This window comes from Urocampus carinirostris, chromosome 11, assembly GCF_059441175.1.
Source record: "Urocampus carinirostris isolate Australia breed hairy pipefish chromosome 11, RoL_Ucar_1.0, whole genome shotgun sequence".
NCBI classification, from domain to species: Eukaryota; Metazoa; Chordata; class Actinopteri; order Syngnathiformes; family Syngnathidae; genus Urocampus; species Urocampus carinirostris.
Window position 1 is genome coordinate 14,136,695 of NC_142359.1, and position 23,399 is coordinate 14,160,093.

Below are 23,399 nucleotides of genomic sequence, written 5' to 3' on the forward strand. Positions count from 1 at the left end.
TCGTCTGTCTTAGCTCTATCGCTCTATCCATTGTTCTATCTATGGCTTTTTTATCGCTTTACCACTATCTCATTATACGTCTTCTCTATTTCTTTCTCTCCCTCTTTATCTTTCTCACTACCTCTCTATATCTGTCCATCCACCTACAGTATATGTCTATTTCCCTTGCTGTCTATTTATGTGTTCATTTGTTTATTCATTTGAATATTTATCTCTTCTTTCATTTTAGTGATTCATTTCATTGTTTATGTATATGTTTATTATTTATTGTATAAATTTATTATTTATTCATACATTAATTCATCAAACAGGTTATTATTTAAAGCTTGGCTGTACGGGATTTTTCATACCAACGTTGTGATCCAGCTTGACCTCTTTGTTAGCATAAAGCGTTACAGCGGAATCACGCTGAGGGCGACAAGAGCCAGTTCGTCCGTAATATCAGCTGACGAACAGATGGACCGGTTAGCGCTTAGCTCTCCTCCCAACTGCCCACCTAGGGAAAACGCAGCCGATCATGTAGTGTTAGATGTTACAAGTACGTCTGTCTGAATTTGTGTTTGCGATTTCTCAGTCACAAGAAGACCTGCTTTGTATATCCTAATCTGCGGTGGCGAGCTGTGCATTTCACACCTAGACTTTCAGTAGGCTAAATGAATCTAACCCTCAATAACTATTTTATGGCTGTAAAACATTTGCTACAGCTGAAACACAAAAAAATCAATGATAACCCATTAGATTGCAATATTATTTCGGAATATAGCCACATTTTATTCACAAAAAAATCCTATTTATGAGTGCATAAAGTCCTCTTTTTTTTGCCTCAAAAAAGTTTAATCCATGCGTTTCAGTTCCTCCAAGACATGCTTTTCTATCACAATCAAAGCTAATGTTGAAGTCCAGCTTGGCCTGTGGTGTTTCTGGCATAAGTTTTTATTTGATTTAAAGTTGGAAATGCCTGTTTTATAGAAGCCTTGGACACGGCAATGTTTTCTTTACGCTTTCGTTGTTAAACTTCTGTTCTTGCCCACTAACTAATCATTGTTTGTGAAACCAGTGACTTATCATCAGACACCAACTCTGAATTTGATTATTTAAACCAACAGCTTGATCAAACACTCATGTTATGTTTCACGGCCTTCAGAAGCCTTTGCGAAGGCCTCCGGGCAGATTAAGGACACCGGCAACAATTAATGGCTAAAATGCTTGAATATGAAATCACACATCTGGAAGCAGCACAACCAGGGAAAGCAATGAAAGGAAGCCGACAAACAATTTATAATTATTTAACAAGTATTCATGAGCAAAATATAATGACATCACATGATTCAGATATTTTTCAGGGTAGCAGAGAAGGCCTTGCAGGCCCAGATGGCCCGCCACTGCTGATCCGTAAGCTCTTTAAAATAAGTTAAGATGGAAGTACTCCGGCATCACAGCTGGATTCATAAAAATAAGATGAAGAAAGATTCAAGTCCTGACAGGGGAGGAAAAAAAAAGCCTTATAAAATAAATAAGTAAACAAGGTTAAGATAAGACCATCTCTTGCCTATTCTCACACATGCAAATCAAAGATGGCAGCTGCTGTTGAAGGGTGGCAGATAGATCATGTCCAGGCCAGACGGCCATCTGAAGTATCTCCTTTCTGGGCCTAGATGGCCAAAGTGATACGTCTTCCCTTGTGTGCTTTTGACAAATTTACCTAGGTTAAGCGGCGACAGAATGCAGAAGAAGGAGCTTGAGGCGGGACTTTTGCCAGCGTGTAAATGAGCTTCTTAGAGGCAGGCAGTGGCAGGCTGTGCATTTTATACCTAGCCCTTCAGCTCCAGTCTGAATTGGTGTCGTTCGCAAGGACCTGGCAACGCGGGGTAGGGGAAAGGCCCACGCCCGACACGTAAAGCCTGTCTTTTGTAACGAGATCCAAGTTAAGCGAGATTGTATAAACAGGGACAAAGAACAACACTAATAGTGGATACTTTAAAATAAAGTCAGCAAGAGAGAAGCTGATTGTAATGTTTAAAATTTGGATAGTGTCGGGCTTGGGCTCTGGCTTAAGGTCTTGCTTCTAGGCTGAAAGTGGTGGACAATACCTTTTCCCGCTTGCTTCGGAGTTTTCTAATTTTTCGATATTCATACCATCGGGGTTAGAAATAATTTTATCCATACACAAAGTATTTTGGAATGTCCATGCCTTCGCGGTGTTATAAACTTATGATTTCTGATTTTTTTTTTGTTTGTTTTTACTCCCAACCACTCAAAATGTTCTGGGATACCTTTGCAATGAGTACATGAATGCCTTTTTTGCAGCCCTCCATTGAGGGTTTTTTGTGATGTTTTTTTCTTTGATGACGACTCATCAAAACTATCAAAAAGACAAATATTTAAAAGTACCTCACAAGGGCTAAATCAACGCAAAATTATATTTCCTTGTGCCACACAGTCTCTTCAAGTTTAACAGCTATTGGCGTGATTGCTCCCTAGCCAATCATAGTTTGTAAAACCAGTGATATTTCCCAACGCCTGCTAGCAGGCGCTCAGACTCCAATCTAAAATTCGATTGGCTAAACCAAGATCTTTCTCAAAGGCCGATGTTATGAGAGGGAAGACCTTTTAATAGATTTCTGATCCTAACAACAACAAGTGGCTGAAATGTGATTTGTTAAATGCTTAAATATGAAAACAGACATCTGGAAGCAGCACAACAAAAGGGAAAGCAATGAAAGGAAGCTGACAGACAATTTGGAGTAATTTAATAAGTATTCATGGGCCAAATATTTTTCAGTTATTTTTTAGGCTATCAGTGAAGACCTTGCAGGTCCTGAAGGCCCCCAACTGGGGGCAGGCAATGAGTTGAATATACTGATGCATAAAAAAATGGGAAGTCACGTCATCGAGACACTGTTTATATCTCCTTGTAACGTCAATATATTTTTCCCTATGTGTCTTCATGGCAGGCTACCTGTACGTTACCTGTCTTATCCAGAACTGCTCAGACAAAATGGTGACGGCTCAGTTCTTGGGTAAAATCGACCGCAACTCTCTGTCGGTGCAGGGTGACTACATTTTTGTCAAGGTAAATTGCACCACAAAATCACAACGTAGACTTGAGCTAGGTTGCACACCAGTACAGAATTTTAAAATGTCTAGAATAATGAATGAAAAAGACATTTGTCAAAAGGGGAAAAAACTACAGATTTTTTCCTCTATGGTGACTTAACTACCCACATTTGCAGTAATAACTGTGGAGCAAATCTAATCAAGATAGGATTTCATCAGTAGTCTGTGTGTACAAAGCACCAAACCAGTATGGAATGGAAATCAGCACAGAAAAAGCATAAGTGATGACCAGCAATCCCCAAGGTGTCACCACAAACATCATCATCAACCACAGAGAGCTAGGACCTGTCACCAAATTCAAATACCTTGTAGATGTCATATCAGAAGACTGATCAAAACCAGAAATTATGACCAGGATAGCTCAAACCACAGCCTAACTTGCCAGACTTAAACCCATCTGGAGGGACAAGAACATAGCAGTGAAATCATAGATTAGACCCATGCAATTGCTGAGACCTTCATCTTCATCCAAGCGTGTGAGACTAGGACTCTTACAACAAATCTGGAAAAGAAAACCGAGGCCTTGGAGATGTTATGCTACAGTAACTTCTAAGCACCCTCTACTTACCCCATGTGAAAAACGAAACCGTTCCCAACACTATCAGAAGTACTGTTGTCAACTGTGAGCAGACGAAAACTTCAGTGGTATGGTCACGTCACAAGGTCATCAGGACTGGCCAAGATCATTCTCCAGGGCACAGTCTAAGGAGGCAGAAGAAGAGGAAGACCACGATCCAAGAACAGGCCTGGGGCCTTCAACAGTGGAGAAGGCTGTCCAGCGTTGTGTGGCCCGACAACCCATGCGGTTAAGGGATCCATGAAGTCTGTGTGTATGTATGTGGCAACCTTCTACAGCTGATATTGCTACCACAACCTATAATAGACTTGCAGCAATACAAGCACAATAGCGCAATCCCATTTGAACTTGAGAATGACTTCTTAAGTCTTTGTCAAAAGACTTTAAAATTATGTCATTGTTGCGTGCCATTTGTGTTATCCAAACTCTCATTATGACTGTTCTTAGGTGACAACTGGCAATCGCACCAAGTACTACGTGTCGTATCGACGCAACGACTTTGTCCAGATGAAGTTTCCCAAGTATGCTTTGCCAAAGGTAATGGAACTTCGTTTACAGACAGTCTTTCAAATTATATTATCCCTCGCGGTCTCTGAGTTCCTCCGGCAGAGGTCTATTAACAGTTCCTAGTGTGAGAACCAAGACCTATGGTTAAGCAGCATTCAGCCACCTCAACTATGGAACAGTCTGCCAGAGGACATCGGGTCTGCGGAGACTCTTGATATTTTTAAGAGGAGGCTCAAGATCCACTCTTTTAGTATGGCGTTTAATTGATCATTTTAATTTTGTTTGATTTTTTTTTTATTTCTAACATTTCACTGTAACATACTTTACTTTTTATTTCACATTTTTGTTTTGCAGTATTTCTGCGGTTGTTTTTTATCATTTCACTGTTTCCTCTATGGGGGCCAACAATAGTAGGGGGTATGGTTCAATTGATTAAAACCCTGAGGCCATCCCCATCAGTGTAGATACAACACAGAATCCACCCAAAAATGCCTATTGACAAATCATAGGAGAAAAAAAAAACGTTTTAAAGGGAACGAGCTGCTGATTGTGGAGAGCCGCATCCTTTCGTTCACTTCCAAGAGCTGGCTGTGTTAAAGTTAATCATTATAAAAACTCTTTGGTGGCTGTATTACTCAATTAAAACAGATATAAAGTTATAAAACTACTTCATGGTAGCTGCTGCCCATGCTCACGCGGCTGTGTCTCTTGGCGAACAGAACCACCACTCCATAGGTTTATTATTCGTCAGTGAAAACAGGAAAAGGAACACACTCACATGAGCACGACTTTACAATAAAAGAATCTAAGATTGATAAACGTACAAAAGATGTAATTAGACTGATGATTGAAACGTTACTTTATGTGTGTGTGAGTGAGAAAGATTGTTTTTATATTTAGGAATATAAAAACAAGTTATTTTCATTGCATATAATTCTGAGAAATGCACATTCCCAAAACGGCCAACTTTACAGGCTCATTGAGACTTTTCGTTCGGTTGCGACTCAGCCCTCATTCGCCTTTTCTTTCGGCACATTTGTAAATATTATATTTGTAATCATTATCTAACTTTGTGATAGTCGCTATTTTGAGTGGTGACATGATCCGAAAGGACGTAACGGAAACGACGAGGAGAGCGGAAATCCACGCCGATGAACACGGCGTCAGGTTTACACCATTTTTGACCCTCAGTAACAGTACCGGCGTTGTAACGGCGGGGAAAAAAATAAGTCACATTACCCTGTACGTGAAAGAATAACGCTGTTTCTGTCAGAAGCACAACAGGAGGAGGACCAGATGCGTAAGATTTACTCACAAGTTTATTGAGAAATAGAGAAAAACAAACACAAGCTATCCGGTGATCGCTGGACGAGGGAGGGGAGCAAGCCGCTCACATATCGGAGAGTGATCGGAATGCGGAAGTGGATCTCCAGGAGCGGGAGATCGTAGCGTCCTCAAACAGGCAAAACGTGTCGATAGCCAAAACGGGGGATCAGAGCGTGGTCGGTGGTCAAAAACGGATTGTAGCCGGAGCGGGAGATCAAAGAATGGTCAAAAGGACCAAATGGTTCGATAGCCGGAACGGGGGATCAGAGCGTGGTCAAAAGGACAAAACGGGTCAATAGCCGGAGACAAACGGGGAATCGGGAACAGACGAGTGGTATACGGATGAAAAACGGGATCGACGGGAGCCAAAGGGCTTGCCTTGCGTATGCAGAGGTTCTCTGATGGACTGACCAAGGGTGAGTGAGAGCACTGAGCTTAAAAAGGAGGGAAGCCAGTCAAGCAACGAGCCGCAGCTGGCGCCAAACGGGCGGGGCCAATTGAGGGCAATGGGCAACCATGACAGTTTCTTCCAGACCGCGATGGCAAGGAAAACACGTGTTTTGAAGCGAACGATTCGACGAAAGATAAACAAAATAATAATCCTAGCAAAATCAATAAAAACTGTTTTGAACCAGTTATTCCATTAAACTCATAATGGTCCAGACCGACTGATAAAATCAAGATTTTTCTCCAAGTCTATGTATACAACCCATCTTTACATACAAAACATGAGTGCACACAAATTGTGATAATTTGTCACGGTGTAAAAATGTAAACGCACGAAAAGGTGGACTTGCATTCCAGCCCCAAGTTTCAGAAGCACAACAAATAGGGCTATTTTTCATCCTTCTACTGAATAGAGGCAAAAAAAAAAGGTGCAGCGTGGTGTTGGATTTACAGGGCTGCTGCGCGTTTATGAGTTCTCGGTCAAGTCTGGAGCGAGGCCGCTTGACTTTGACGAGATTTCACTCGATCGCTCCTCTTCGCAGGGCGGCGTGTGCCTGTATCGATCGCATTGATATAAGGTTGCTGTGCATGCACGTTGCGCACACGTCGGGTGCGACCTTCCCAAGGGGAACTCATCCAAAGTCGTATTAGCGCACTGGCTTGCGGTAATGCACCTCGGTTATTATTGGTGAAAAACAGGACGATAAAAAACAGAAACACAAATTTAACGTAAAAAAGCGGGGGTGTTCATTTTACCTCTAAAAAGTGATGGGTCCCGGGGACTCGCATGCTCAAATATCTATGGGTCCCAACAGAGATCTATGGGTCCCCAAAATGTAGTGTTATCGAGGTTGAAATTGTAAATCGGCGACAAATATATAAATAAATATATAAATCTATATATTCATTCAGTTTTAATCATCACACTTTATTGGTAATACAAAGCAGTTATCACTTCAGATTTTTCAGTTCACAAAAATATTGTACATTATACAAAACAATACTGCTGAAATATTAGTCTATATATTCATGCAGTTTTAATCACTTCACATTTTTCAGTTCATATATTCTTCGAGGTTTGCCGTCCCGCCACAGTTGTAATGCCTTCTCAAGGTCCAATTGCAGCAACGGAATTTCCATAGCTAATTTGTGGTTTTCATTGTCGTTGTGCCGATCCAATGTGCTTATCTGAAAGTTCGTATTGCGAAATGATTTATGCCATCCAGTTTTTTTGTCACGCTGGGTGCATGCATCACAGAACATGTAGCCTCCATTATCATCCTCCTCATAGCGTAACCAAGAATATTACTGAGTCTATTTTGGCAGAAAAGTCCTTTTCTTGCTAGGATTATTCTTTTGTTTATCTTTCGTCGAATCGTTCGCTTCAAAACACGTGTTTTCCTTGCCATCGCGGTCTTCTGAAGAATTTCTCCGCCGTTTTTTCGTGACGGAATTATTGCCGTTGTTACCACTTTCTGTATTATGTTTCGACTTATTACCGACACTGAAGAAACTGTTTTTTACGGAGGCATACTTCTCTTTCACTCGACAACCACCAAAACAACGACGTGATCTCGTTTGCCGAGATCGGCGTGAGACCAAAACAACAACGGCGGATCTGCCTGACGAAAAGTTTGGAGTGCGGTAAATCTTTGTCAAAAAAAAAAAAAGTAATCATGTAATAATGACAATTTGGTGTCAAAAAAGTTGCGTCCCAGGGACGCACGTTGATTTGACACAATGCGTCCCCAGCAAAAATGATGCGTCGAGGACGCAGGGACGCGGGCAAACGAGAACACTGGGTGGGGGTAAGTAGAGTTACATTAACGAGCGAAAGTATTGACCACCAAAAAAAATTTGTCACATTGCCACATTTCAGGCTTCAAGCTAAAAAAAATGGAAATATTTTAGAACAATCTGATTTGTATTACAAGTATTTCTGTGGTGCAGTGGTTAGCACGTTTGCCTGACATGCGAAATGTCCCCGTTTTGAGACCGTGTGGAAACATGTTGGCCAGGAAATGGTGCTTTTACAGCTGTAGTGGTTCAGAAATCCATCCAACCAACTATGATAAGTCCAAATGTAATATGATCTTTGTATAAGGTGGTAGAAAAACAGTTTCACCAGATGGTGGCAGTAGCTCTTTGACCATCGACGTGACCATCGACGTGGCGATTGTAAACAAAAAAGGAAAGTTGACTGTGAGGGCCGCCGCTTCCAGGACAAGTGGAAAATGGTGTATTTTTTCACCCAAATTCTTAAAAACTGCGTTTTCAGGATTTAAAACTGAAGCACGCACGTTAATGAGCATTGGAGTCAAGGGAACTTAAAACTTTAGCGTCCGGCAAGCGAAGCCAAACGCCACCAGTAAGTCCTACTTAATTTTGCTCCAATTAAACTGTTGTTGATATTATTTCTACGAGCACGCGTTGGTTTGTGTTACTTTTAATATCGCTGTCTCTGTGATCACTGTTTTTGGTTGAGTTTTGTCGTTTGCAAATGTTTCGACTCGGCACGGTCACTTGATCGCACTTCTGCGGTGTGTTGATTTATGGGTAATGTAGTTGTTCTATTCAAAAGTTTGTGGGGAGTTAGGATAGTGAATTTTGCTTTAAAATATTTACATACAGTATATATATCATTTCATTTCTTTATTATTTATTTGGTACTTTGAGATGAAAGTAAAGTAAATTATGTTTATTGTATTTTAGTTTTTGACTGTCTGAATGACTGAATGCTGTCAATGGATCCAACAAAGTTATTGAACCTACAACGCAAGATGTTCAATAATTTTCAGTTCCTTGGCACACCTTTTGATGAGGATAAATAAAAAAAAACTATCCACAGCGAGTCAAATGCACATGCTACAAAGGCGAGCTACGAGGTTAGACAAGCACTGCAAACTTTTCAAGGACGGTAAATTCATTAGACTGTGTCATAAAAGTGGTTCAGGAAAATTCGATCGGCAGTCAAACATTTTAACCTCACCAAATCTGCCGCCATTTCTAAAATGTTTGGACACCCCTGTCTATCTATCCATCCACCCATTATCTCCACCGCTTATCCCCTGTAGGGTTGCGGGGGTGCTGGAGCCCATCCTAGCTATCTTCGGGCAGGGGACCCCCTGAACTGGTTGCAAGGCACACAGGGACAGACAATTCACTCACTCATTAATACCTAGGGACAATTTAAACCGAGACAATTTGGACTGGCGAGTTAACCTGAAGGAAACCCACGCAAGCATGGGGAGAACATGCGAACCCTGCACAGGAAGGCTGGTAGCTGGATTCGAACCCATGACATCAAAACTGTGCTGCGGATGCGTTAACCACTTAGTCGCCTTTCCGCCACCCCTGTCTTATATCATAGAATATTTTGTTGTTTTCTCATCTCATCTCATTAGCTACACCGCTTATCCTCAGTAGGGTCGCGGGGGTGCTGGAGCCCATCCCAGCAATCATCGGGCAGTGGGCAGGGGACACCCTGAACTGGTTGCCAGCCAATCCCAGGGCACACGGGGACTGACAACTCACTCGCTCATTCACACCTAGGGACAATTTGGACCAGCCAATTCACCTGAAATGCATGTTTTTGGAATGTGGGAGGAAACCGGAGTGCCCGGAGGAAACCCACGCAAGCACGGGGAGAACATACAAACTCCGCACAGGAAGTCTGGAGCTGGATTTGAACCCACGCAGGAGGTTCCCAAGACATGAACTGTGCCGCACATGCGCTAACCACTGCGCCGCCGTGCTGCCTTGTTGTTTTCTATTCCTCTTTTTTTTTTTAAATCTTTCCGAAACCTCGATGTTTAAATAAAGAGGAAAACAAATCAAAAATGCTTTTTTAAAAATCGGATTCATCGGAAAAAAGAATCGACTGATTCATCGGTTGATAAAATATCCCTTGGTTGCCTGCCCTAATTTTTTCACCACAGTGTAAATCCAAGGACCGCTGAAGTGCGCTAATCGAAAGCCGGGTGCGATATATTTCAAGCGAGGCGAGCACGAGGGTGGGGCAAAAGAGGCAATAAATAATGCTGAGTCGTTCCCTGCCATTGACACGCGTTTCAAGCGGTTTTCGTGACAATGAACGCAGCAGGTGACAAATACGGAAGCCATTTAACAAAACGGCTTCGACCTCGACCGGCTTAGGACGGCTCTTCCATTTGTCGCCGAGAATGATTTTTACGTTTGTTTTCCTGCAGGACGTTCACATCGTGAGCACGGACGAGCAGCAGGTCTTCCTGGCTCTGCAAGAGTGGTACCAGACGGACACGTACAACCTGTACCGGTCGGACGCGAAGGGGGTCTACTATTCGGTGGTCTTGGAAAACGTCCGAAGCACCCGACAGCCTGAAGAAACGGTCCTCGTTGATATTTTGGAGGTGAGGGGACTACACCAACGTTATGTCTCGACATAAGATTAGAATGTTTTAATCATAGATAGATAGAGATAGGAATTGTTGGGAACTAAATATCGAAATGTACCGTTTATCAAATTGTTCGGATTAATTATTTGACTCCATTAACCAAACACAATCTACATTCACCCAACAATTAATGCGCGCTCTTTTCTTGAGGGAAAAGATGAACAGGAAGCTGACATCACCACACGAGGGCAGATTTAATTTCCCTAACAATTAAGCTAAGTGTACTCCATCGAAAACGGACGAAATAGTAACGTTGGAGTCTCTGGGAAGCCTTTTTCTCAAGTCCTTTAGCTTTCTCCTATTGGCCATCTTCTCCCCGCATAATGGCGTGCCGACTCCTCCCATGGGCGTGCCAAGGAAGCCCCCTGGGCTTCACCATCTTGTAGATGAGTCCCGATGTCTGGAATGCTCAAAAGAACACCGAGCGTTTCTACGTCATCAGGGTCTTTCTGGGTCTGGATGTGCTGATTATCTTATCAGCCGTACGTCCCGTTCCCGCCGTTCCTGTAAACAACATTTTCCACCAGGGTACCCTGACCTCGCACCACAGCCTAGTCAGTGAATATCTTTTGCCTTAAATGTAATTTATATTCAATCGTATAAAATCCTTTACAGTCCAATGTATAAAATCATTCAATAGATAGATACTTTATTCATTCCCGTAGGGAAATTCACACTTCCAGCAGTCTCCTTTGTTGTTTATTAACAGAATGCCCTCGGGGTGCTGTGTTGTAGTTTAGTAACAGCGGAGTGGATGACGTCACACGCTAGTCCAAAAGTTCGACATCCTTCAGCCGATTGGAAATCTTTGTGCGCAGGGTTACACCACCTCGTGTTTACGTAGATAGCGAATCCTCCTCCTCTCCGCTTCCCGCAGGCTTTTGTGTCTCTGTCCCTAACGGCTCCGGGTAGCTCCACGTTAGCGTCCGGGATGCTAGACGTAAGCCACGTTTCTGTAAAACATAGCAAACTGCACTCCCTGTAACGCTATGATGTTTTTCACCAGCACAGCCAGTTCGTCGGCCTTATTTGGTAGAGAGTTCACATTTACTATGATTACGGACAGTACTGAAGACTTATAACGCCGCTAGCCGCTTAGCTAGCTCCGGCTCTCCATCCACGGTAGGGCCCCCTCATCACGTCGGCACGAGAATTCTTCAGGGCAAGGAGTTGATTCCTCGAATAAACACATTTTTGTGCGTTAAAACCCATAACCAAAGGATAGAAAGTAATCCAAAGAGTAGTTATCAAACGGGTCGAAAAACACAGAAGATAGAAGCAGACACTTAAAACAATAAATCACAGAAAGTGAGAAATAACACGGAGCTGCTGGAAAGGCTGCCGCTCGCAGCAGCGCCGCTTTGATGTACGTGTACAAGCAACATGGCCCAGCAAAGATTGGATTCGGCTGCTTGGAGTGGTCGGCACTGCATTACCCGATTTGGCGGCCGGAGAGACCCCGCGAAAGCAGCTGTTTATCGATTTTTTGGGTATTTACTGTTGGTGTGCCCTGACAGGAAACCTAGTTTAAGACACTCACAGGAACCTAAAGTACTTATGTGTAAATCTTCATGAAAATCGCTTCAGCTGTTTTTGAGCCTATAGGTCACATACAAAGACACACATAAACAGTGAATAACGGTCAAAATAATAAACAGTGAGCGATAATAGTTAAAATAAAAAAGAACAACCCTGCCGTCCAATGCAATCTTACCACCAACGTTTTCATCTTGTACCCACTGGACTTGTTTTGTGATTTTATTTGAATGCAGGTACGTGGCATCAAAGGCGTTTTCCTGGCAAATCAAAGAGTGGACGGCAAGGTGCGAACTGTCATCACTTACAACAAAGGACGAGATTGGCAGCCCTTGAGCCCGCCCGCCACCGACATGAATGGCAAAAGCATCACCTGCAAAGCGGTATGAGCTCTCGTTACAAATTTTCCAACAAACATGGAGTTCAAGTAATCCCTCGGTTATCGCGGTTAAAGGAGACCAGAACCGTCCCCTAGCATTGGGTAACCTCGACTTCAGCCAGGTCTTCCCGATTATTAGAACACAACCATCCCGAATGTAAAGCTTACCCACGAGTTGTAGCTCCAAGTCATTTGTTTCATGGGTAATGGATCTGGCATTTGTAAGATGCAGGCTTAAGGGTGGTTTAAGTGAGTTGTTAGCCTAGCCATAGCAGTAAGCCGGGCCTGCAGCCTCTTCCTGGCGCTGCTTCAGTCACCTCCCAGAGCCGATAACAATCCACGAAGCACCCCGTTTGTGATCACCATTTCTTTGTGCTTTTCTGACTTTCCTCAGAGTCCGATTAAATTGATTATTTGTTTTTTAATGTAACGAACTGCTAAAAACTAGCTGTTGCCATGCTTCCCAGTTTGTATTGGGTGAACACATTGACTTGTGCGCCCGCCCCTCAGTTTGACGGACAGCATATACCAGCCTATCACAGTCACGCATATTTAAGCCCACCCAAAACAGAAATCCCTCCCTAACCTGCCCCTGTGATAGCATTTGCTGTGTGCTGTCTGCTCCAAACACAATGCACGATACTTTGATATCAATGACAAAGAAAATTCAATGCAAAATCAGCGAAGCAGTGAACCAGCGATAACGGAAGCCGAAGTAGCAAGGGGTCAATGGGACATTTACTGTACAAACCAGACAGTTGGTGGTCATTATTTCAAGCAGATGCTCATTTTGGAGTGGTCAGTGTCGGTAGATGCGGTTCCTAATTTGGCCACCATAGGACGTTAGAGACCCTATGAAAGCAGACCAATCAAAAGCAGATGTTTATCGATTTTGTTGGTATTTTTTGGAGGAGCCTTGGCACGTAACCTAGCTAAGGACACCCACATATGGCCACAGTACTATTGTGTAAACTTTCTCAAAAATTAGCTCAGCTGTCTAGGAGCCTATAAGACACATACAAACTATCACAAGTCAGAAACGGAGACAGGAGCCAATAGCGTTCGTTTTACTCAGTTTTTATTGCGAAAGATAGCAGTGCTTGCAGCCATGAACCGATGATCGTCGATCACGGGTAGCTGATGGCAGGAACGCGGAAGTGGCCCTTCCGTTTCGAGCGAGGGTAGTCCTAGACAGCGAGAAAACAGGTCGATGGCCGGGAAGGAAGAACAAAGGCAGTAACGAGTCCAGAAAAGAGGTTGGCAACCGGTATCAGGCAGGAAACAGGGAAAAACAGGTCGATGGCCGGGACGGAGGAGCAAAAGCAGAAACGGGTCCAGAAACAGGTCGGCAACAGGTATCAGGCAGTAAAAAACAGGGCAGGATAATGTCAGATTGTACAAATCTTGCCTAGCTGAGAGAATAGGTTCGCAGATGGTCTGACAGCTTCCTCTTGGAAGACAGGGGTTTAAAAAGAGTCAGGGGGCCAATCAGCGACCAAAGCTGTTGGCACCAACGGGGCAGTCGCAGGTGCCCGAATTAGCAATCATGACACAAACACACACAACCAAATAGGTATGTAATATTAGTTTAGATTGATTAGATCGCCAAGTATTTTTAGGATAAACACCCCCAAGGTAGTATCTCACATTCTACTTTTTGAGCAGGTGAAAGATTTTATACATCTTATTATAAAGGATTTTATACAAGTTACATTATTAAATGCAATGCAAGATTTTCACAGAGAAGGCTTAAGTTCAATGACAGGTCACCCCGTTATGAATGCGAACGTTTTGTTTAGTTCTGTTGATAACACGACTCTGACGGAGAAGGCCAGACGCAGGAGGCCAGGCACTGATTTGATAATCGCTCGGGGTCCAGACATCGAGGAGACGAGGTGGAGCCCTCGTGGGGAGTCTCTGGCCCGCCCATGGGAGGAGCCGGGGCGCCGGCTTGCGGAAAAAGACGTGGGTCGAGAGAAGATCGAGAAAGGGAGAAGATCGATCGAGAGGGCACAATCGAGAGAAGAGGCTTGACGAAGACTCGAGCCACACTAATTCGGCTAATTCGATGGAGTTCACTTAGTTAAATACTTTAAGAAAATGAATCTGAATATTTATTTCCTAACACAGGTCAAGCTATAATAGTAACGAGAAAGCACATTTTTCGAAAATAACGACACCATGCAATTTCTAGCCGGACTGCCACCTCCACCTGCACCTTCGCTGGGCGGACAACCCGTACGTGTCCGGTACAGTCCACACCAAAGACTCGGCTCCGGGTCTCATCATGGGAGCCGGTAAGCTTCCAGTCACAGATGTCCCTTTTTTTTTTTTTTTTCCTTTTTTTCTCCCATTGGACTGTCTGTGCAAATGTTTCCCTTCAGGTAACCTTGGATCCAAGCTGGTAGAGTACAAGGAAGAAATGTACATCACGTCCGACTGCGGGAGGACATGGAGACAGGTACATCGCCGGCCGTCCTTCACGCATTTAGACTCACCATCTGTAGTTGGAGATTCAGATCTCCATGTTTGTTACTTTCCACTATCCCTTAACTCTTTACACTTGACCTCTTCGTAATTCCGACTCTTAAGGCGACATTTCGTATTACCGTAAATTTCGGACTATAAGCCGCTACCTAAATGTTCAGCCCTGCGGCTTATTCAGTGATGCGGCCAATTTATGTGATTTTTCTAACTGCCACCAGCGGCACTCGAGTACAAAAGGTAAGATTTAGACCGGTGGAATATATGCGCCGAGGAAGACTGCAACTTAGTTTGCGTACGAATTGTCAGTCTGACAAAGGTTCTTTCCGATAATGAGGAAGTCGCCCTTGATGGCGGCAGTTATAAGGAGAAAGATGAGGACGGTTAACCGTGAGGGGCGGGGGGGGGGAGTTTGTTGAGGTTTAGTGTTCTATATTCTTTATCAATTATCCATTATCCGTTATCGGTCAAATCATAATACACTACAAAGCCAAGAGGCCGAGACACTTGCTCCCAGCCAAGAGACTTAGTCAAGTGTATTTATTTTAGAGACTTATTGTGATATGTTTTCTACGAGCGAATCAAAAAGAAGGGGCGGAACAAACGCGGGCTGACGGGAAATGGGGTGAAGCTGTGTTAAATCTGTTGCAGCGGACAATCGTGGATACCGGTATATATTTTTCCCACCCTTAACTTTGGAAATACACATTTTTTTCATTGGATTACTTTCAACGGGACCCGGACTTTAAAGGTCTGCATTAAATTTTAATTACAGGTATCATTCTCTATTTATGTTGCCGATTGTGGTGTTTGGATTGAATACTAAATTTATAGTTACAATCGCGGCACCCAGTCAAATTTGGGATAAGCTTTTGACTTTGCTACAAGTTTTAATGTGGGCGCATGCAGCTTCTATACAGGTGCGGCTTGTGTAAGCACAAAACCAATAATGCCCGTAAAATGTAGTGCGTGCGGCTTATAATCAGGTGCGCTCTATAGTCCGGATTTTACGGTATTTACCGCCAGAGGTGGGTAGCAACAAGTTACATTACCTGGATGCGTTTTGGGACATTTTGTACTTCAAGGAGTGTTTTAAAATCACTATACTTCTTACTTTTACTTGAGTCGATCTGTAAAGAAGAAACTGTATTCTTACTCTCCGCAACTTTAGGAAACCTTGAAGCCGTTACTTAAATCCCCTCAATATAAGTACGCGCATTTCTCCGAGTCCTTCCCTTGTTTTCTTCTCTCCGGTAACTCCTAAGGGAAAGGCGCTGTTCTTAGTTTTTTCGGTCCAATATGTCTCTTTTGACATTTTGGATTGCCAATCCCTAAGCTAGCTTGTTGTTCTTCCTGCAGAGCATGATAAAAAATGCACTGGGTATTTGAATGTGGTACTTGTGCTTATTAGATTTTTACTATTATTATTTTATACTTTATTAAAGTTCTTGAATATTTTCATTTATTTTTAAATTAAATGTTTTTGATTGTTGATTGGTTGGAATTTAATAAATTGATTATCTGATTGAGGGCAGCACGGCGGCGCAGTGGTTAGCGCGTGTGCGGCACAGTTCTGAGGTCGTGGGAACCTCCTGCGTGGGTTCAAATCCAGCTCCCGACCTTACTGTGCGGAGTTTGTATGTTCTCCCCGTGCTTACTCCGGTTTCCTCCCACATTCCAAAGACATACATTTCAGGTGAATTGGCCGGTCCAAATTGTCCCTAGGTGTGACTGAGCGAGTGAGTTGTCTGTCCCCGTGTGTCCTGCGATTGGCTGGCAACCAGTTCAGGGTGTCCCCTGTCCACTGCCCGATGATTGCTGGGATGGGCTCCAGCACCCCCGCGACCCTACTGAGGATAAGCGGTGCAGCTGATGAGATGAGGGATGAGATTATCTGATTGAATAAATAAGTTACTACAGTTACTCAGTACTTGAGTAGTTTTTTTACCAAGTACTTTTTACTCGAGTGATTATTTGAATGACTACTTTTTACTTCTAATTGAGTCATATTATTCAGAAGTAATAGTACTTTTACCCGAATACATTTTCCGGCTAATCTACCCACCTTTGTTGAGCGCCTCTTAGTGGTTGAAAAACATAATCATGAATAATAAGCAAATATACATGATACATTACATAAAACTACTGGTAAAAATACTGAAAAAACTGTCGCGATTTTCCACCATCTTGCTGCTACGGGTACACCTGAAAACCTTGTGAGAGATAGAACAAAAACTGGGAAGAAAAACGCTGCGGTTCAATCACTTGGAGTCTCTGTAGTCTGTATTTTTCCTTGTGCTTTGTAGCACTCGTTATCGGGTAGCAACATAGCAATAGCGTAATATTTTAGGAATTTGCATCAAACTCGTAGCTCCCGGCTTCACAATACAGTGACATCTAGTGGTCAAATATCAAACGGTGTCCCTTGTCTCTCTTCAAGGTTTTTGAAGAGGAGCATCACATTCTGTACCTGGACCACGGGGGCGTGATTGTGGCCATCAAAGACACCTCGATACCCCTCAAGATACTCAAGTAGGTTCCTTGATGTAACGTACAAAAGGAGAGAGAGGGAGAGGGAGGGAGGTAGAAACAAAAAAAAAATAAAGAGAAAAAGAGAAAGGGTTAGGGAGAAAGAAAGAGTAAGAGGGAGAAATAGACAGATGAAGAGAAAGAGCGAGAGAAAGGCAAGGGGTTTGGGAGAGAGAAAGTAATAGAGAGAAAGAGGGAGAAATAGACAGAGAGAGAAAATAGAAATAACATGAGAGAGAGGGGGGTTGGGAGAGAGAGGGAGAGAGAAATTGAGTGTGAGAGAGAAAGAAAGAGGGAGAAAGGGGGTTGGGAGAGAGAGACAGAGAAAAAAGACAGGGAGGGATAAAGGGGGTTGCGAGAAAGAGAGAGGAAGAGAAAGAGAGAAAAAGAGAGCGAATGAGAGAGGAGAGAGAAAAAGAAAAAGAAGAAAAAAGCGCTCAAACAGGTAGCTATAGAGAGCTAAATGGAAAGAGAGAGGAATAGACAAATAAAGAAAGAGCAGAGGGACAAGTAAAAAAGCGAGACGGAGAGAAATAAAGTGAGGGAAATAAAGAGAGAGAAATAAAGTGACAGACATCAAATGAGAGAAATAAAGTTAGAGAAATAAAGAGAGAGAAATAAAGAGAGAGAAATAAAGAGAGAGAAATAAAAAGAAAGAAAGAAAATTACAGAAAAAGAGAAAAAGGTCATGAAGATAAAGAAAGACAGAAAGATGAAACGAGAGACAGGATGAGAGAGATAAAGGGAGAACAAGAGGGTAAAAGATAGAGGAAAAGAGGGAGAGAAATAGAGAGGAAGATAAATAGAGCGATAGAAAGTATGAGAAAGAGAGAAACGAATACAGCCCCAGCTCGGCCTGGCTCCAGCGACATATTTAAACCTCGCCGCTTATTTTTCTCTTGTGCTTCTCTCGGTCAGCGGGCCCGTATTTTTGAATGGTCAGATTTGATTTGAAACGCTCGACCCATCAGAGTGCCCCCTTGTGGCCGATGGAGAACATAACAAAAGTCCCTGAAAAAGAGAATAACTTGGTGCTCCTGCAGGTTCAGTATGGACGAGGGACGCACGTGGACGGTGCACAATTTCACCAGCACTTCTGTCTTCGTGGACGGACTCCTGAGCGAGCCGGGGGACGAAACCCTGGTGATGACGTGAGTCGAATGCCCCCCGAGGGGCGAACTTCAAAACTGGCAAAATTGTTGCTCGTTTTAAACAGAAAGGGGTCATATGGTCTTATTTTTCCTACAAAATAAAAGTGACACTTATCTAGAAAATGTATCATTTTGCTAACATTAAAGGGACAGTGTGTAGTATTCAGCACCTCCTTGTGGTTAAAGAAGGATACACTTTTGCAAATTAACTTTTAAACTTCTTTTATGGTCTTATTTCCCTTTTTCTTGTTTTTTTCTCTTATTTTTTTTGTTTTTCCTTCAAAAAAAAATTTTTTTTTCTTTTCCTCTATTTTTTTTATTCTTTCTTATTTTTCTTGTATCATTTTTCCTTTTATTGTCCTTTATTCCTTTTTTGTATTCTTTTTCCTTTCATTTTGTGTTTTTTTTTTCTTCGTGAAAGACTTGGCTGAAAAAAAGAAAAGAAAAATGGTGCTATTTGGTCTCTTTAATTTTCTGTAGCTTGTTTCTTTCCTATGCTTTTTAGCACTTGTTTTACATTGCCCTTCAAACCACAGCAACATCTAGGGGTCAAATCATAAACATTATCCCTTTTTAAGTATATGTTTATCATTTAAGTCAGAAGTATTTCTCCAAATTATCGAACATCTCTTCAAGAATTATCATTTTTTTATTCTATTAAAAATAAATTACAGTTATAAGCAATCATTTCTAACAATTTTTTATTTTTCCCTAGTTTTTTCTTTTTTTTTCTTTTCTACTTTTATTCCTTTCTTATTTCAATTTTCCTGGTTTCCCTTCTATTTTTTAATTTTTACATCGAATATACACCTAAAATCGACAATTTCTGTTGACGTGGTAAGAACTTATTTTTTCGCAGTGAAGTTGCAGCTAATAATAGCGAGCGCCGTCGAAAATGGTAGTCGGGATTGACAGGTCTGGCCCGCAGTCCGTGCATAATGGATCAAGTGCTTCAGACTGATGACTAATTTTCATCCAAGGCGTAAAATGATCTTTGATTCCTTCCCCTTGAACCTCCACTCCATCGCTTTTCCTCCTAACTCCGATTGCAAGCAAAACACAGTCCACAATCCTGTCCATCTCACCTACACCAAGTTACCAACAGTTGAAAAACAATGTACCCTATTTATTCATCTATAACACACTTTTTTAGATAAAGAACTCAAAGTTCGGGTGCCGTTATACACAGGGTTTTACGGTGTTTGTTTGATGACTGAACAGTCGAAAAGTATCAGTGAACAAAAACACAAAAAATTGAATCGATCGATCAACGATTACCGTATTTTCCGCACTATAAGGCGCACCTAAAAGCCTTTATTTTTTTCAAAAACTGACCGTGCGCCTTATAATACAGTGCGCCTTATATATGGATCAATATTAAGTCGCAAAGTCTTGCAACTAAGGCAAGCAGCCGCCGACTGGATTTTCCCCCGAACGCCAAGTAGTCCGCGGTGTATGCTGGGATTGATATACCGGCGTTTCATTGGCTAACCAATGTGTCAATCATCATTTGAATCGATCGCTATTGGATAAAGTTATTCGGAGGTGATCATTTACAGGCTCGCATAGGCTAAAGGGGCAAAACAAAGCCTGCAATTGGCCAAAAGAGATGAATGTGAATAGCAATTTTGGTTGTCTACGGCATAGATAAAACATGTTTTACTATTCTGTATTTGTAAATATTTTACTCTCCTGGATTTACTGCACTCACTGATATAAGAGGACCATGGTTGCACATTATTATTGAACGCAACGACTTCGGTGAGCTACTCCGGCTATATATTTTCCCAGTATCTTGTTTCAGAGTGATATCGATGTTTCTGTGATGGGTCTTTTTTTAAATTAAACTCAATTCCAAGTGTTTATTGTCATATGCACAGTAAAGTTGCGAGCGAAAAAGAAAATAGAAACTAAGGAATGGTTGGCATTTCTTGTATCCCAAAACTTTAAACTTCCGAATGATATTTGGAGCGATGGATTTTTGAGACTCTTCGTGATTTAGGGCTATACAAATAAAAATGACTTGACTTGACTTGGATTTGAGTGACATCGTACAGACACTGTTTCCGTATATGTCTGAGACACGTATTTGTTTCTTTGCAAGCTTTCAGAATGTTAAGGGGGTAATAAGTTGGACTGAACTATCTGACTGTTTTGTCGACATTCCCATTGTAGCGCCTTATAATCCGGTGCGCCTTATGTATGGAAAATATAGGACCAAAAACTATTTTTTGGGGGTGCGCCCTATAACCCGGTGCGCCCTATAGTGCGGAAAATACGGTAATATGACGAAGCCATGTCCCCCTAGTGGTGAGGAGGCCAGAGTCGAGGACATACTCACATTCACCAAACATTCATTCCACTTCGCTCTTCGCAACCTGACACTGAAAATTAAGCCCACAACACAACAAGGGATGAGTTGCTGTGCCATGCAACCCTTCATCAGCAGAGAGGCCAAACAGCATACACTGGTTTACCCCCTTTGCATCATAGGTGTCGATATCAGTCATTCTTAACTATCCTTCGCCATTTACATCCATCCCTAACACACACTCTTGTATCCATTAAATTAACCAACTTTGCATCCAAAGCATGTTTCACCCTATCCAACCACCCATATTTAAGCCTTCTTTTCATTCTATTTTCCACCACTTCTGGACTACATACTCTTTCAGTTAAACGGTTTTCATCTATTTTTTCCGTATGTCCAGTGTCATGATTGCTGATTCAGGGCACCCGTGACTGCCTAATTGGTGCCAATAGTCCTGAGCGCTGATTGGTTCAGACTCTTTTTAATCCCCCGCTTCCAAGAGGAAGCCGTCAGACCGTTTGCGAACCTATACTCCCAGCTAGGCAAGCTCCATACCTTCCGACATTTACCTGCTCTGTTTTCTCCTGCCTGATACCTGTTGCCGACCTGTTTCTGGACCCGTTTCTGCCCTGCTCATTCATCCCAACCATCGACCTGTTTTGCCCCGTTTCCTGCCTGATACCTGTTGCCGACCTCTTTTCTGGACTCGATACCGCCCTTGCTCTCCCGTACCGGCTAGCGACCGGTATCCCTGCTGCTTACAATTATCCTCGCTCGACACAGAAGTGCCAGTTCCGCATTCCTGCCACCTGCTACCCGTGTCCGTCAATCATCGGATCGTACAAACAAGCACTGCTCTCCCTCTTTATCAATAAAACTGAGTAAACGAACGCGACTGGGTCCTGTCTCCGTTTCTGGCTTATGACTGTCCAGACCATCTCAGAACATTTATATCAACCCTGTCAGAAAGCTATCACCACACCAGTTCTTCTCTTTACTTCCTCATTCCTTAACCTATCCAGTCGTGTCACTCCATGCATACTACTAGTACACAAGCATCTCATTTCAAAGACATTTAACCTATTACACCTATTTACTCTTAATCCGCACCCCTCTGAGCCATACATCACTGTTGGTACCACCACATCAACATGCAATCTATTCATAGATCTCTACATTTGAACAATCCGCTTCAGCACACCCATTGCCTTGCACTCTTCAACCACCCCTTTCTTCACATCCTCCAAACCACCACCTGCTGCCACATACCAACCTAAATACCTAAAACCATCTACCTCCTGTAACTTTATACCATTCAACGAAATCTCCAATCCACCTACCTCACCACTTCTCGAACACCTCATTACCTTACTCTTGTCCGCAAGTTTCTTTCTCTTACACACTCTGTCAATCTCCACTATCAAAGCACTCAGCCCTGCTGTCCCATTTGGTGAGTCAGCCACCAAAGCAGTGTCATCTGCAAACAACAGCTGACTTACATACAACCCACCCTTACACATTCTCCCTGTTCCCCCTGCTGTTACACGCAGCTCACAGACCACTCCATCCATATAAAAATTTAACAGCAGAGGTGACATGACATACCCTTGCCTCAAACCCACTCTTACCGGAAACCACTTGCTCACTTTACTCCCCACTCACACCCAAGTTCTACCCTCCTCATTCCAGCACAGCAAGCAACAGTTATAGAACCCGGGTCGCGGCCAGTTGAGCGCCAAATCTTGACCGCGAGACCACCCGTATTGCTGTATTGATAGTGTATTTATCTCATCATCCCACAATTTGTAGGAACTGTTCTAGAGACGGAAGCCAGAGAATGTATTCAACATAAAGTCGTCCTGAATTATATAACTAAAAGCACAAAAGCACGATGAGGGAAAATTTCAGGATGTACCACATAGCCTAATGGTACCCCGGTGGTGCCCTCGCAATTTTATTTTGGGGCGTATCACGTGATTTCCGGGACTCACACTAAAGGTGCAGGACAGGGAAATTGGCCCGGGACAGTGCCCAGGACAGTGAAGGTACTCTTGAATATTTTATATTCTATGTAATATATATTACATAGTCGGTATTGATAAGCGAAATTTTTGATCTGTTTTGTCCGTGAACAAAATTTCCCCAGGAATGGGGTCACGTGACGAGGCTTTTACGTTGATTGGTTGAACATGGTAGAGCCTGGCAGAGGACTAAGTCAAAAATTTTTTGTTCCTTAGCGGAGACACACAGACATGTAATTATGTAGAGAGGATTTATTAAGCAATGAAGTAGCAACTGCAATTGTGCCTATTCTGGCGGAGTAAAAGCAGTGTCTGAAATAACGTCTGCACGGACGCCCGGGCCGTTAATTTTTTACGTCGGGCGTAGAACTTAAAAAACGTCTCCGCCCGGGTGGCCGACAACTTTTTCAAGAAAAAAAAAGAAAAATAATCTTTTGTTTTTACTTTTATGTATTTCTTTTTTTAATCAAACGTTTGCTTTATTAAGTTTTCGAAATCTTCGTTCGGTTTGGAAATTTGGGAATTTTAATTTCGATTTGTTTGGTAATTTGCATACTCGGCATCCAATCAGAAGCCTTCAT

General features: G+C 42.6%; 1 protein-coding gene across 1 annotated transcript in view; it reads left to right on the forward strand.

The window, feature by feature from the left end:
* sorcs2 (sortilin-related VPS10 domain containing receptor 2) overlaps positions 1-23,399 on the forward strand; it is a 235,647-nt gene that overhangs the window by 182,939 nt on the left and 29,309 nt on the right. The window contains exons 7-14 of the mRNA XM_088348692.1: positions 2,955-3,073; positions 4,142-4,231; positions 10,183-10,362; positions 12,180-12,326; positions 14,517-14,619; positions 14,707-14,783; positions 17,247-17,338; positions 18,379-18,486. Coding sequence (XP_088204818.1) covers positions 2,955-3,073; positions 4,142-4,231; positions 10,183-10,362; positions 12,180-12,326; positions 14,517-14,619; positions 14,707-14,783; positions 17,247-17,338; positions 18,379-18,486 — 916 coding nt within the window. The remainder of the gene's footprint in view (positions 1-2,954; positions 3,074-4,141; positions 4,232-10,182; positions 10,363-12,179; positions 12,327-14,516; positions 14,620-14,706; positions 14,784-17,246; positions 17,339-18,378; positions 18,487-23,399) is intronic.